At 41.6% G+C, this 15,058-nt stretch overlaps 1 protein-coding gene across 7 annotated transcripts in view; it reads right to left on the reverse strand.

Moving 5' to 3' along the window:
• Nucleotides 1-15,058, reverse strand: part of TTC6 (tetratricopeptide repeat domain 6) — a 121,690-nt gene that overhangs the window by 81,529 nt on the left and 25,103 nt on the right. For all 7 annotated transcript variants that reach the window (XR_011559447.1, XR_011559446.1, XM_070755270.1 and 4 more), the window contains exons 6-9: nucleotides 14,860-14,949; nucleotides 11,447-11,614; nucleotides 7,825-7,967; nucleotides 2,958-3,167 (exon numbers count right to left, since the gene is read on the reverse strand). Coding sequence is in view for 5 of the 7 variants with exons in the window: in XM_070755270.1 (XP_070611371.1) it covers nucleotides 2,958-3,167; nucleotides 7,825-7,967; nucleotides 11,447-11,614; nucleotides 14,860-14,949 (611 nt within the window). In the remaining 2 variants the exon portion in view is untranslated. The remainder of the gene's footprint in view (nucleotides 1-2,957; nucleotides 3,168-7,824; nucleotides 7,968-11,446; nucleotides 11,615-14,859; nucleotides 14,950-15,058) is intronic.

The following is a 15,058-nucleotide window of genomic DNA, read 5'->3' on the forward strand; positions in this document are numbered from 1 at the left end:
GTTTCATTACTCTAACTTACTCTGAGTAAGTTTCTTTCTAGCCCTAACCAGGTGCTAACAATGTTCTCAGCTCTTACCACTTGCAAGCTCTTTCATTGTTAATCTCTGCCAAGAATGTATTCCAAACCCTGCCTTTGATTTTTTTCATTCTCTATTTGCTCCAAATGTTTCTTTCTAGCCCTAACCAGGTGCTAATGATGTTCCCAGCTTTTATCGCTTGCAAGTTGGTTCATTGTTAATCTCTGCCAAGAATGTATTCCAAAACCTGTCTTTGTAGGGGGGTTTTCATTTACTTGCTCCAGATATTTGTTTCCAGCCCTAACCAGGTGCTATTAATGTACCCAAGCTCTTTCATTGTTACTCCCTGTGAAGAATGTTTTCAAGCCCTAAATCTTTGCAGGGTTTGTTTCATTACTTGCTCTAACTTTCTCTGAGTAAGTTTCTTTCAACTCTTTCACTGTTACTCTCTGCAAAGAAGAATGTTTTCCAAGCCCTAAATCTGTGCAGGGTTTTTTCCATTGCTCTACTTGAAATGTAAGGAAGCTCTGTGGAAGGTATCGGCTGGGGTGTGAGTTCAGATGGGGATGGCTAGCTTTCCACCTGGTTCTTTTCTTTTAAAGAGAGAGAGAGAAAAGGGGGTGGGTGAATAATAAGCTTCTCTAGAGAAAGAAATGTGTATCTCCCATCAATTGCACTGTAAAGACAGAAAGGCAGAAAGAAAGACAGAATTACACTGCAATTGATGGGAGATACACATTTCTTTCTCTAGAGAAGCTTGTTATTCGCCCACCCACTTTTCTCTCTCTCTCTCTCTCTTTAAAAGAAAAGAACTTGGTAGAAAGCTATCTGCCCCCAGCTGAACTCACACTACAGCTGATCCCAGGTGCATAATCTTCATCAGATTTTCCTCAGCAGGGCTTGGCTGCCCACTGGTGGCTGCTATGTCTTCAGAGCCTGGAGCTGTCATGCAATTGCAGAGCAATGCCAGCTCTAAGACCAACTAGAGCAGAAGGGGGTGTGAATCTGAACCCTGGGGTGGGTAGGGAGGGAGGGGGAGACAACCAGGAGGAGAGCCGAGTCTTGCATGACTGATGGAGGAATTCTGAGAGTCCACAAGTCTTAAAGCTGAAAGCTGGAAGACCCCCAAGTTAGAGGTTAGGAGTGCAAGGATCTTCAAACCTGGCAAGTTTAAGGGTTGTGGACTTCAACTCCCATTTCTCAGCTAGCATGACTGGTGGAGGAATTCTGGGAATTGAAGTCCACAAGTCTTGAAGCTGTCAAGTTTGAAGTTTGTAAAAAGTGTACATGGTTTTAAAAAGTATTCTGCTACACTGGTATTTTATTAAACAATATAATACTACACCATTTGGTTCAGAATGCTTTTTTCCTTGTTTTCCTCCTCTAAAATCTAGGTGCGTCTTATACATCGGAGCGTCTTATACATGAAAAATATGGTAATGTATTTTTCCCATATTTTAGAAACTCTTAAGAAACTGTTTTCAATAAAGGTTGTAAATTTGGGATTCCAGTTGATCCAGGTAGTGGCAATATTATTTTACCATCTCTTGTGGATACCCATGAGTTCACCTTGATTTAAAATAATGCAAAATTCCTGGAAAATTAACAAAAATGTTGACTTCACACTGAACATATACTAATTTAGATGCCAGGTAGGCTTGCCCATGAGAAACCATCCTTGTTACCATTCAGAAAGGTTTTTTGCATTGGTACCCTTTATGCTTGGGAATAAAGTAGCACTCGTGAAAGCCAGCTGCTGCAATTTGCTGGCAATTTGCATCAATAGGCAGCAGGATGTAAACTGCACATTAAAGGAGCAGTGATGGCACACCCCAAAAGCCATGACTTTTAAACATTGGGAATTGCATTTTAAGCCATAGAGAGAGGGCAAGGGAAGAGGGAGATTGGGAAAGGAGAGAGAAGAAGAAAGAGGCTAGATACTGTAAACAGATAAATTGGGGAAAGGAGTGGAGTTTCATCAGAAACTGAAATCCTCAAAACATCTTTTCCAAAAGTCTGGACTAGCAATCCTGTAACAATCCTAACTAAATGATGGTGTGACGAAATGCAATGATTATTCTCCATAATTTCCAAGGGCACTTCAAGTGGTGAAACTGGAAAGGAAACAATTCTGTTGCATCCTCAAGAGATTATTTAGCACAGGTTTCCCAGCTGGATAAAAGTATTTTCAGATAATTAAGTGCATTTTATGAAATAGGTCTCCTATGGCACATTAATAAGATTCTTTGAGGATAAAAGCCCTCAATACTGCCATTAGTATAAATGTCTATGGAGATTCTCAGTCATCCAGGTCACAGTTTTCCCCAAAGATGCTTTTTTAAGAGGCAAGTAGATTTTCTTGTTTTTCTTCCACTTCTTGGATGGGAAGCGGAGACATGTCACTTCTCATCCAAGAAGCTTCTTCAGCTCTGACAGGGTGGTGGGAAATGAAAGAATCTATACTGTACTCCTTGTAGACAGTTGGTCATTTACATCCTTTTTAGAGTCATTGAGGGCACTTGGAGGTCTATCTGTCCAAACCCAATTTGGATGGATGAATGGGCAGATAGACATTTTCACATATTACTTCACAGGAGTCATATTAAATAAGATTAAATATTAAAATAAGAGATACTATACAAATTGCATATTTCATTATGTAATTGTTGAAATTAAGGATAGTTTGGTCAATTCTGATTTCATTCATTCACCTTTTATCAGGGTGAATGAAACCAGATGTCAGCACCCCAAATAACATCTGAGAAATAAATCCCTGTCAGGCCAAAGCCATCATTTGGAGTTAGAGACTTTGGCCTGCCACCAGAACTATCAGCATACAAGATATGGGAGTGGGTGGTGGGTGGTGGGAGGGGAAATCACGCTATAAAACTGTATTATTCTGATAAATATAAGCATATCATAATGTACTGAATGCTTACCTTCTTCCGAAAATTTGTTTGTCAACTACAGTAGATACTGGGAATAGATCTTCAGAATTGTAGCAGTCAGAATTCATAGGTGGTAATGGAATATCATGACCATTTCTGTCTATGGTATGATGGACTCTAGAAACTAGCTGTAGATTAGTGGGCAACACAAATCCAGGAGAGGTGGTACACAGAAGATGAATAAGTGGGTAATCCACATCTCTGGGGAGAAAAAATAAAGATCATATCAACAGCTTATGCAAGTATATTATGACTATAAAGCAACTCTTCAACAAGTAAACATCTTAAATATATTTTTTAAAAGTCTCTCACTCACTCAAGTTAAGTATACATAAGAGAGCAACCACGAGTGACTTCCTGGGTGACGTCGTGATGAGGTGGCATGGAAGAACAGTACTCGTTTCTCTTTACTGAAAGGGGAGACTTCAGAGGTGGCGAGGCATGGGGCGATGGTCCTGTCACTGAAGGAGAAGACCCACAAATCTGGCAGGGAAGAGACTGACCATATGGTCTGGTTTGGAGGCATGACTCTCTCGTAGAGACGGAATGGAAGCAAAGAGAGTGGAACAGTAAAATGTTTCAGAGTTTTAAATTGGATGATAAGAGACTCCGATTGACTCTGGAAAGAAGGTGGATCCTTTAAAGCAGGGGTCCCCAAACTTTTTACACAGGGGGCCAGTTCACTGTCCCTCACACTGTTGGAGGGCCGGACTATTAAAAAAACCTATGAACAAATCCCTATGCACACTGCACATACCTTATTTAAAGTAAAAAACAAAATGGGAACAAATACAATATTTAAAATAAAGAAGTAATTAAGTAATTAATAATTAAGTAATAAAGTAATTTATACTTCTTTATTAACAAGTAAATTTAAACTTAAATCAACAAACTCCATTTCTCCTTCCTTCCCTCCCTCCTTCCTCTCCACTTCTCTCTTCCCTCTTCCTTTTCTTTCATTTGTTTCATTTTCCTCTCCCTCGTTCTCTCTCTCTCTCTCTTTCCATTTCTCCCTCTTCCTTTCGCTCTCCCTCTCTCTCTCCCTCTTTCTCTTTCTTTCTTTCTCTCTTCTCTCTCTCTCACTCCCTCTCTTTCTAACTCTCCCTCTTTGTATCTCTCACACTTTCTCTCTCTCCCCCTCTCTCTATTTTTCCCTTTCTCTCTCTCGCTTTATCTCTCCTCTTCATTTCTCTCTCCCTCTCTATTTCTCCCTCTTATTATATTGATCGCGGGCTGGTTAAAAGACCTCAGCGGGCCGCATCCGGCCCCCGGGCCGTAGTTTGGGGACCACTGCTTTAAAGAGCTGTGAAGTGAGCCTTCAAGTGAATTAAGCAGCAACTGTGCAGTAGGAGCAGAAAGAGAGGGAGAAGATTTGACAGTTAAGTGAAAGGGGAAGAAAAGAATGGGGGGGGGGACTCCATACTTTAAATTGCTTGTGATGAAATGATACTGACAACAAAGTCTGTGTTGAAAAACTTTGAATGAGGAGTTTGAGCAGGAAAGAACTTTGAAAGAACTTTAAAATCACAAGGTTTGAGCAGAGAAAAGGAGAGAACAGGGTTTGGACAGTGACCGTGTAATAAAGAGAGTAGACATTTTGGACTGGAAAAAATGGAACTGAACAAGTGAGACGAAAAGATTCTTGGGAAAGCACAAACTTAAAGCCAAACGTTAGCCTATACTCCTTTCTACATATGTCACAGAAGTGAGTACACCCCCTCACATTTTGTAAATATTTAAATATATATTTTTATGTGACAACACTGAAGAAATTACACTTGGCTACAATAAAAAGTTGTGAATATATAGCTTGTATAAACAATGCAAATGTGCTCAAAATAACGCAACACACAGTCATTAATGTCTAAACTGCTGGCAACAAAAGTGAGTACAGTGGTGCCTCTACTTACGAACTTAATTCGTTCCGTGACCAGGTTCTTAAGTAGAAAAGTTTGTAAGAAGAAGCAATTTTTCCCATAAGAATCAATGTAAAAGCAAATAATGCATGTGATTGGGGAAACATTAGGAAGGGTAGACGCCGTTTCCTCCCAGGAGATTCCTAGAGAGGCCCCACAGAGGCTTCTCCCTGCCTTTTCCGGTTACAGTTTCGGAGGCTCGGGTTTGTAAGTGGAAAATGGTTCTTGAGAAGAGGCAAAAAATCTTGAACACCCGGTTCTTATCTAGAAAAGTTCGTCCATAGAGGCGTTTGTAGGTAGAGGTACAACTGTACACTCCTAAGTGATAATGTCCAAATTAAGATTGCTGGAAAAAATATGAACAACCTCAAATATGCAGACGACTCTAATGGCAGAAAGTGAGGAGGAACTAAAGAGCCTTTTGATGTGGGTGAAGGAAGATAGTGTAAAAGCTGGCTTGAAACTCAACATTAATAAAATGAAGGTCCTGGTACCTGACTCTCTCAATTCATGGCAAATAAGATGGGAAAGAAATAGAGGTAGTGGCAGATTTTATTTTCCTGGGCTCCAAGATCACTGCAGAAAGGGACTACAGCTAAGAAATTAAAAGACAGTTGCTCCTGGGACGGAAAGCCATGACAAAGTTAGTCAGCATACTGAAAAACAGAGACATCACCCTGATGACAAAAGTCAAGTATGGTCAAGGCTACGGTTTTCCCAGTTGTTATGTATGACTGAGAAATCAACCCTGATTGCTCTTGAGAAGGCCAGATATTGAAGATGAAACACAAATACTTGGGCCACCAAATGAGAAGGACTCACTGGAGAAGAGCCTAACGTGGGGAACAATTGAGAGAAAAAGAAGAACGGGATGGCAGAGAATGAGCTGGCTGGATAAAGTCACTGAAGCTGTTGGCATGAGCTTAAATGGACTCCGACAGAAAGGCCTGGAGGAATGCTGTCCATGGTGTCACGATGGGTCGGACACAATTTTGCAACTAAAAGCAACAACAAAAGTCTCTCTCTCTCTCTCTCTCTCTCTCTCTCTCTCTCTCTCTCTCTCTCTCTCTCTCTCTCTCTCTCTCTCTCTCCCTCTCTCTCTCTCCCTCCCTTCCGGCCACTCTATACATATTTGCAGCTCTATATAAGTCTTTGCCATGACAAAGTAAAACAGAATCCGGCATGTTTTAGGAACAAAGATGACTAGCTTTCTTATTCTATAGGGATAATCACATTTGGGTTTGTTATGACAAGACTGAAAACCTCCTGACATATCACAATGAACCAGTAATGAATGTGGGTAGTGAAAAAAGATAAAGATTGCTTGATTAACTATGAAACAAAGTGTATGAATCACAATAAAAACAGCTTTACTTTCACATTCCATTTTTTTCTAGATTCTAGTCTTTGTTTTGTCTTAACCTGAGAACTACTCTGTACTTTTACAAAATATTTGTACAAGTGAATGGAATAAAATTAATGTCCAGCACATTTTGTTAGTATTTTTACTTTTATCTAACTAGTTTCAGTGTCCAACATGATCTCCAAAAGCAGATTAATTGAGCAAACAAAATAGAAATACATAGTAAAAACAAAAATATTTAAAGTACATTTATAGGCAAAGGTGTGTGTTTTTACAACACATACTCTCGTTAAGCAGTCTATTTATCATCCTTTGAAAGAAGAGACAAGAAAAACAATACTATGTGTGTGGTCTACATTAACTTCACTCAATAGGTCTTTTTTCCACAAATCCATGCTTTTTCTGCACTGCTGATAATTTGGCAGTGACCTTTTATTAAAGTAAAATACTCATTGTCTGCTGTCATTATTTGTTTTATTATATAATCTTGCCAACTAAATGCATTTAAAGCAATGCAGATAAGAATTGCATGCACAAGATAATCTAAATGCCATTTGTCTATTTCATAAACTTTGGCATTCTTTTTCTCTGAGTCCCTCCTCCGTTATTTAACTGAAAGTCATGCCCATTTTCGAACTTCAGTCCTGCTATAAAAATCCTTTCTTTTCACAACTTCTGGAGGCAAGCTGTTCCACTGATCAACTGTTCTTACTGTCAGGAAATTTCTCCTTAGTTCTAAGTTATTTCTCTCCTTGTTTAGTTTCCACCCATTGCTTCTTGTTCTACCCTGAGGTGCTTTGGATAATAGGTTGATTCCTTCTTCTTTGTGGCAACCTCTGAGATATTGGAACAGTGCTATCATGTCTCCCGTGGTCCTTCTTTTCATTAAACTAGCCATGCCCAGTTCCTGCAACAATTCTTCATATGTTTTAGCCTTCAGTCCCCTAATCATCTTTGTCACCTCCTCAAGCAGCACAGGCAGGGCTGTTGACACGCAGCTGGGAGACAGGTACGTGAGTAACAAGCCCACCTGAACCCCTAAGTCTAACTTCACCAGGAGGGACTCACAACCTGCAATCTCTGGAGCAATGAGTCTACGCAGGCAAAGGCTCTCCCTGGCTATTATAACCATTCCTCCCCCCCTTCCCTGGGGTCGAGGCTGATGCCATACCTGAAACCCGGCTGGGCAAATTTCAAAGAGAGGAACTCCTCCCTCTGGGCCCAGCCAGGTTTCAGTCACACATGCCAGGTCGGCCTCTTCATCCAAGATCAATTCCCGGATGAGGAGAGCTTTATTTACCACCGACCTGGCATTGAGTAGCAGCAGCCTGAGCCCAGGGCAAGGAATTACACTCGTCACCAGTACTCTGGGTTAAGCTCACGGAGCCGAAAGAAGGGATCGCTATTGAACAGCGATCCCTCCTTCCCCTGGAACGGCTAGCTCCATGGCTCCTGCCATATCTGCCTCTCCCCATTTTTTGTTCTTTTAAAACATCATTTTTATCAGCCTGAAGCTAATGTAAATATAAAACCATACAGTTTTAATTAGTAACATTACATAAAGAAATCTTAAGCTCACTTGATCTTCGTAGTCCATGTAGAAAGGAGAGACACTGGTTGTTGATACTGAAGGTCATCTACTTTTTTCTGAGTTTCAACTGGCCTAGCCTTTGGAAATGCTTTTCCTTGTATTTTCAAATCCTTACGTAAAGATGCAAAATCCTATCAGAAAACAATAATGAAATCAAGTTGTTTAAGAATATGATTAAAATCTTGATTAAAATAAATTCTGAAAATTTTCATCTGGGGTTGTTGGGTCTGTCTTTTTGTAGATTAAAAATAGTAAAAACTGGTTTATATATACACAAAAATGGATTTCGAAATTGAAGCAGGCTTTAATTTAACCATAGGCATACAAACTAAGATTTTATATTTCATCTTGGAAAATGAAATATTCACTAGGAATAAACATAATAATAATTGTTATGTAACAATTCTATCATTTAATTATGCAATTATAATAATTGAACATAAAGCAGAGAACTGGAAACTTGTAACATACATTGAAGCTACTGATTCCAACATCTTGCTTTATGAAAAGGAACCACATGAGAGCATCTGTTGTCTGCTTGAAGATATTTAGTGAAGATATTTGGTAGACAAGCGGTTCTACCATTGAAGTGTTCTTAATATTAAGGAAAAATTATCTAAAAAGACAGCGGGTTTTCCATGTCTTGATTGGCCTATACCAGTGATGGTGAAGATATAGCACAGGTGCCACAGGTTCTGCTGGCACGTGAGCCGTTGCCCTAGTTCAGGTCCATCGTGCATGTATGTACAGGCCAGCTGATTTTTGGCTCACGCAGAGGCTCTAGAAAGGCGCTTTTGGCTACCAGTAAGCCTCCGGGGGGATGGGGGAGGATGTTTTTACCCTCCACTGGCTTTAGGGAAGCCTTTGGACCCTGGGGAAAGCAAAACATGAGCCTACGGGGCCCACCAGAAGTTGGGAAACAGGCCTCTTCCAGCCTCCAAAGGGCCTCCAGACATTGAATTATGGGTGTGGGCACTCGTGCATGCACGATAGCACGTGCACACGCTCTTTTGGCACCTGAGGAAAAAAAGGTTCGCCATCACCGGCCTATTCAATCAGGGCATGCTCCATATCTCATTCAGGCCCCAGTGTCACCTGACGGGACATGAGCCACAGTGGTGCCATGATTAGAGTGCAGTACTGCAGGCTACGTCTGCTGACTGCCAGCAATGCAGTTCAAATCTCACCAGGGTCAAGGTTAACTCCGCCTTCCATCCTTCCGAGGCAAGTAAAGTGAGGACCCAAATTGTTGGAAAAAGAGCAGAAAAGAGCAATCAAAATGATTAGAGGACTTGAAACCAAGACTTGCAAAGAGAGATTGCGGCAACTGGGCATGGATAGCCTAGAGAAAAGGAGGGCCAGAGGGGACATGATAGCAGTCTACAGGTACTTAAGGGGTTGCCACAGAGAGGAGGGGGTCATTCTATTCTCCAGGGTACCAGATGGCCAGATGAGGAACAACGGCTGGAAGCTGACCAAGGAGAGATTCAACCTGGAAATAAGGAAGAACTTCCTGACGGTCAGAGCAATCAACCTGCCTGCGGAGGTTGTGAACTCCCCAACTCTGGACACTTTCAAGAGGAGATTGGACTGCCATTTGCCTGGAGTGCTGTAGGATTTCCTGCTCAGGCAGGGGGTTGGACTTGATGACCTGCATGGTCCCTTTCAACTCTTAACTATAAATAAAATAAATAAATATGCTGACTCTGTACAACTGCTTAAAACACTATAAAGCAGTATATAAGTGCTATTGCTACTGCTATTCTCTATCACCTGGAACACCATCCCCCTGTCTGATCTCTGCTCTATACAAGAGCTTTGAAAGCATGGCTTTTCGTAGTCTGTGAACTGAATAAGTGGTAGGTCTTGATATCTCATTATCTTTACTGATTGCTTTCTTCTGGAATTTAATAATTGTATGATTATTGTTATTGTTGTATGTGCTCAGAGTTGTTGTAGAGTTGGGCAACCAATACTATAAATCCATGATTTCATTTCATCTTCTCTATCGCAATCATCTGTATGTCACCCTTTCAGCTATTAAAAAGACTATTATATGCCCCTCAGACCTTTCTTCTCAAGGTTAGACGTGTTTAATTCCTTTAATCCTTCTTCAAAACGTCATTTCTATTCTCTTGGTCAGCCTCAGAAACTCTAAATCTGACTTTCTTTGACTCCTTCTAAGTGAAAACCCCAAAAATACACACAGTACTTGAGACTGAATCTATCAGGCAGTATAAAATAGTTGCTTCTGTTGACATGGCTTAAAATTGCTTTTGCCTTTTTACAAGCATATCACCTTCTTAACTCATAATGTTCAATAGGAAGAAATATCTTGAATTCTGAAAACGTTACCAACTTTTAAAAGCCATATATGTGTGTGTGTGTGTGTGTGTGTGTGTTTTCGTACATTTTCACGGGTACAGGTATGACGGTCTTGGTATATTCGGGTTTCTTCCCGTGTAGGATTTGGAAATTTCTGGCGACGTTTCAACGAGGTCCCACTCGTCATCTTCAGGCTGGTGTCCTTGTTCTAGAGCGAACACTGCGAGACCTGAGCTGCCTTCCTTCTATAAATACTGGCGGCTGGGTGTGGTTTGATGGCTCAGCAATTGCCTGCTGTGTAGAAACTTCCTGGTGAGTCAGTGGGGTAACATCTGGGGTCGTTGATGTAGCTGAGGTATGCTGATTAGTTAATGGTTGTAGATTAAGCGTGATATCCTGAGTAGTTGGAGCTTGCAGACTCCTTGATTGTTTTGCAATGTGTGTTCTGAGTCTGGTTTCTATGGCTGGGATACGTTTGAGGGCTGGTTTCCAGATGTCTGGTAAGCGGGAGCTATCATCCCACTTGTTCATATTTTGGGGATGTTTTTCTATCTCGATGGCTTCCATGATTATTCTTTTGCTATATTGTTCTGTTTTGGAAATTAATTTGGTACTGTCAAAATCAATTTCATGTCTGATTTTGACAGTACATATATATATATTTACCAAGCTCCTAAATAATGGGATAAGAGATAAGAAACTGAAATTAAAACTTAAAATAGTTCCAGAGCCTCCCTAAACTTCTTTTAGTTTGCTAGCATCTTTTTTGTAGTCTGTCAGTCTGTCCATTTGCACAGAAGCGAGAGGTTTAAGAGGCACCATGGGTGCCTTAATTATTGTCTTTTTATCTTTAAAACTCCTGAACTCCCTCTCAACCTCCTTCCTCTGAAGGTAACACCTTTCTCCTCTCCCCCCTAATGCCTTGCCATTTGTATATCTGTTATGCCCACTATTTTGCTTCATAGTATTCCTGGGAAATCCTTAAACCCCTTTGGTGATTATATTCCAGGATCTGAGTCAAGTTCTCTTGCCTTCTTGAAAGGCAAAGTAATGAGAAGACAAAAATATTTCACATACTACTAGTAAGCACTCACAATGTTTGCTATGCATCAGAATTCCCCATGAATAGACTATTTTTCCCTTTACTGAGGGACATAGCTGGATGCTTACTCAGACTCCCTGAATCATTCTTGGTCCCCAATGTCATACTGTGGCTTTAGTTCTAATGCATGGACCAAGCAGAGCCTTCATTTATCCAACAGGAAAGAAAAATGATTGTTCTTACTTCTAATTTTTCTTCAGCAGAGACATGCACTGAACTTTCAGACTTTTCAGCAATTGCTAATGTTACTTCAGCCTCTGAAAGTAAATCTTCTTCACTTTCATGTGTGCTTTGTTGCTCTGATGAAACTGTTTTAATGGTATGCCCTGATTCGTCTTTAATATCTGGAACCTAAGGGAGAATGTTAATCAAGATATTAGATTTATTCCACTGAAATTTACAAACCGTTTTAAATTGTCCTTATTTTTTTAATAATCAAATGTAACTCTACAATGAAGTCACTTAATAAGAACAATAAAGATATACCTTAAAATTGGAACAGCTTATACCAGTGGTCCTCAACCTGGAGGTTGGGACCCTTTTGGGGGTCAAACAATCGTTTCACAGGAGTTGCCTAAGACCATGGGAAAAGACAAATTTCCCATCGTATTAGGAATCAAAACTTCTATTCTGGTGCCTTGGAACATATTTTTACAAGCTGACCAATCAGGTATTTACAGTGGGGGTATCCCTCTGACTTTCCTACCAATCAGCTTAAAGCTATGTTGGGAGAATTGGCGCTAGATTTATGGTTGGGAGTCATCACAACATGAGGAACTGTATTAAGGGGTCACAGCATTAGAAAGGTTGAGAACCACTGGATACCTTTCAGACACATTCTTTTCAAAAGTTAAATTATGATATTCTTGTAACCTGCATTGAGAAAACATAGACCTGGTACTATGCTTTGCAGTCATTTTCTAAAAACAATTTTTGATCCCCTTTTGAAATTTGCACAATATTTCCTGCTTAAATACCTACATAGGTATTTAACCTTAAATACCTGTAGATCTTGTTCAATATCCTGCCATTATCTTCTAGGTATTTATAATTTTGAAGTTGTCTCTTCTATTAGGAATCTTTTGTAACTCAGTCAAAATAATGCTAGAGTTCCTTATCAGGCTTTACTCTCCTCAATATATTGTTGCCCTTCCCATTTTTTAAAAATACAATTTTTAATTTGTGAAACTATGAGTTGTTAACAAAAGAAAAGTTTAAAGAACATTCCAAGAGAATTTTTTCATAGAAATAATTGTGCTTCAACCAAATAATATAATGCTGATCCTGCAACACCTAGGCAGCTTGGCTAATTTTGGAAAGCTAAGTAGGCTAGACTTGGTCGGGGTAGGAAACAAGCAGAAAATCCTACTCTGTAGGCTAGACCAGCGTTTCCCAACCGGTGTGCCGCGGCACAGTAGTGTGCCGCGAGACACGGTCAGGTGTGCCGCAGGAAGCTCCAGGTGGGCGGGGCACTGCCAGTGCCGGACCGCCAGTGCCTCCGACACTCACAGCTGTCCCCCGGCCACTGCCCGATGCAGCTGTTTCCGGCTGGGCCCCAAAGAAGGAAGGCGGGAAAAAGGAGGCAGGGGCGGGGAGGTCCGGCAGTAGGAGTAAAGGGAGCCGCGGCCACCCCTGCCTCCCCACGGTGCCTCTGGCCAAACGCGCCCCTGGCTTCTCTGCCCTGCCCCATTGCCCGCCCGATCCGCCCACTCTCCTCCTCCTCCTCCGCCGCCTCCTGTCTTGGGGCGTGATCCGCCCCCTCTCCTTCACTGCCGGAGAGAGAATGGAAGGTGCCGTTGTCTTCACCTCCGCCCGCCGGCTCCCCTCGCCCTCCCAGACGTCCCCAGCGCCCGGCCACGCGCCGCCTCCCGTTAGCCCAGCCGACCTTTCCCTGCTGCCGTTTTCTCTTCATGGCGCAAAGCCACACAGTCCCGGACTCCCGGATCGCTCGCTTCTCCGGTCAGCAAAGCCATCTGCCCAGGAAAGCGCCGTGCCGCGCTTGCTGGCCGGAAAAGCGAGCGATCCGGGAGTCCGGGACTGTGTGGCTTTGCGCCATGAAGAGAAAACGGCAGCAGGGAAAGGTCAGCCGGGCTAACGGGAGGCGGCGCGTGGCCGGGCGCTGGGAACGTCTGAGAGGGCGAGGAGGCTGATGGCTGCTGTTGCCTCTTAGCTGCAGAGCCGGCGGGCGGAGGCGAAGACAACGGCGCCCTCCATTCTCTCTCCAGCTCTCTCTCTCTCTTTCTTTTTCTCTCTGTTGCCGGCATGGTGAACGAGAGAGAAAGAGAGAGAGAGAAAAAGGAGGGGAGAGAGAATGAGAGAGAAAGAAAGCAAGAGAAAGAGAGGGAAAGAAAGCAAGAGAGAGAAAGAGAGGGGGGAAGGAGGGAGAGGGAAAGACATGGAGGGAGAGAAGGAGGGAGAGAGAAAGAGCAAAAAAGAGGAAGAAAGAAAGAGGGATGGAGAGAGAGAAAGAAGGGAAGGAAGAGAGAGAAAGAGGGAGGGAGAAATAGAGTGAAATGGAGGAAGAGATTTTTTTTTGTCCAAACTTTTCTTTAGCCCCGCCCCCCGCCCCCCCTTCAGTGTTCCCCAGAATTTTGAAAATATTAATAATGTGCCGCGGCTCAAAAAAGGTTGGGAAACACTGGGCTAGACAGAGAAATCAAGAAAAATATTGAGGAAGAAAACAGGGACAAACAACTCCCATATTGTTGTCCAGAAAAGTATATTTGCATGTCCAGGAAATTGCCAGGAGTTAAGTCCAACTTGAAGAAGAATTTCCAGTTTGTTTTTTAATCACAGTTTGGGTCAGTTAAGGAAAATATGTATGGAGAATTACATAGTGGGAGAAAATATTACAGTATGTGAGGTTTGGGAAAAACTAAAATCAATTTATTTGAGAACACTGCTAGCATGTAAGCAATGGCATATACTTTCCTTACAACAGTACTAAATGGGAGTCCTGATTTACACTGGATCGTCCATAGGGACCAAATCTTAAAAGCGCTAATGTTGTGGAATTCATATTCATTAAAAATGCATGCAATATTTGCATATCTACTTTGCCCCAGTATTCCACAACTGTGCCACATGTATTGATTCGAGAGATGAAACAATGGACAATTTCTAAAAATACAAGGACAGAAACCTGGGGCTGCCAAAGTGACTTATTCATGTTTTTCATTCATCTTTTATGGGAAACACCCAGTCACTATTATTCAGTATAAAAGAAAAAAGCCTTCTACACACAGCTAGAAACATTTTTTCCATAAAATGTCTGATGTCTCCAATAAGTAATGTCTTTAGTTTGCCCAATCAACGCAGACACTATTTGAAGACCTATCCCCTCTCATTATTTACAATCATTTGAAGTGCTGGTGGGAAGTCCCATATTTCCTCATTCTCTACCAAAGATACCATAGTCCTGGTTGCCGTAACTTTTCCCCCCTCCTTCAATTTTAGGTTAGTATGAACTTCCTGTCTGTGTGTGGGGGGGGGGGGGGGGCACGGACCTGAAATCACATGAAGGGAAAACACTTATGGTACAAAGCAGCTTGAAAGAAAAAATCAGCAATAGCAAAATGAGAATAGAATGAATTAACCTCAATTCCAGCAATATATTCTCTCACTTCAGAGGGTTGCAACTGTGGACTGTAAGAAACGAACCTTGACTGGGAGCGTTCAGGTAGCTCCTGAAAAACATAATACAGGACAAAACTACCTTTTTACATGAACTAAACCATCATAATACAATCCAATATCCAATAAATTGAAATTGACTCTACATATTCTTGATTAACT

The sequence above is a fragment of the Erythrolamprus reginae genome, chromosome 1 (genome assembly GCF_031021105.1).
Source record: "Erythrolamprus reginae isolate rEryReg1 chromosome 1, rEryReg1.hap1, whole genome shotgun sequence".
NCBI lineage: Eukaryota > Metazoa > Chordata > Lepidosauria > Squamata > Dipsadidae > Erythrolamprus > Erythrolamprus reginae.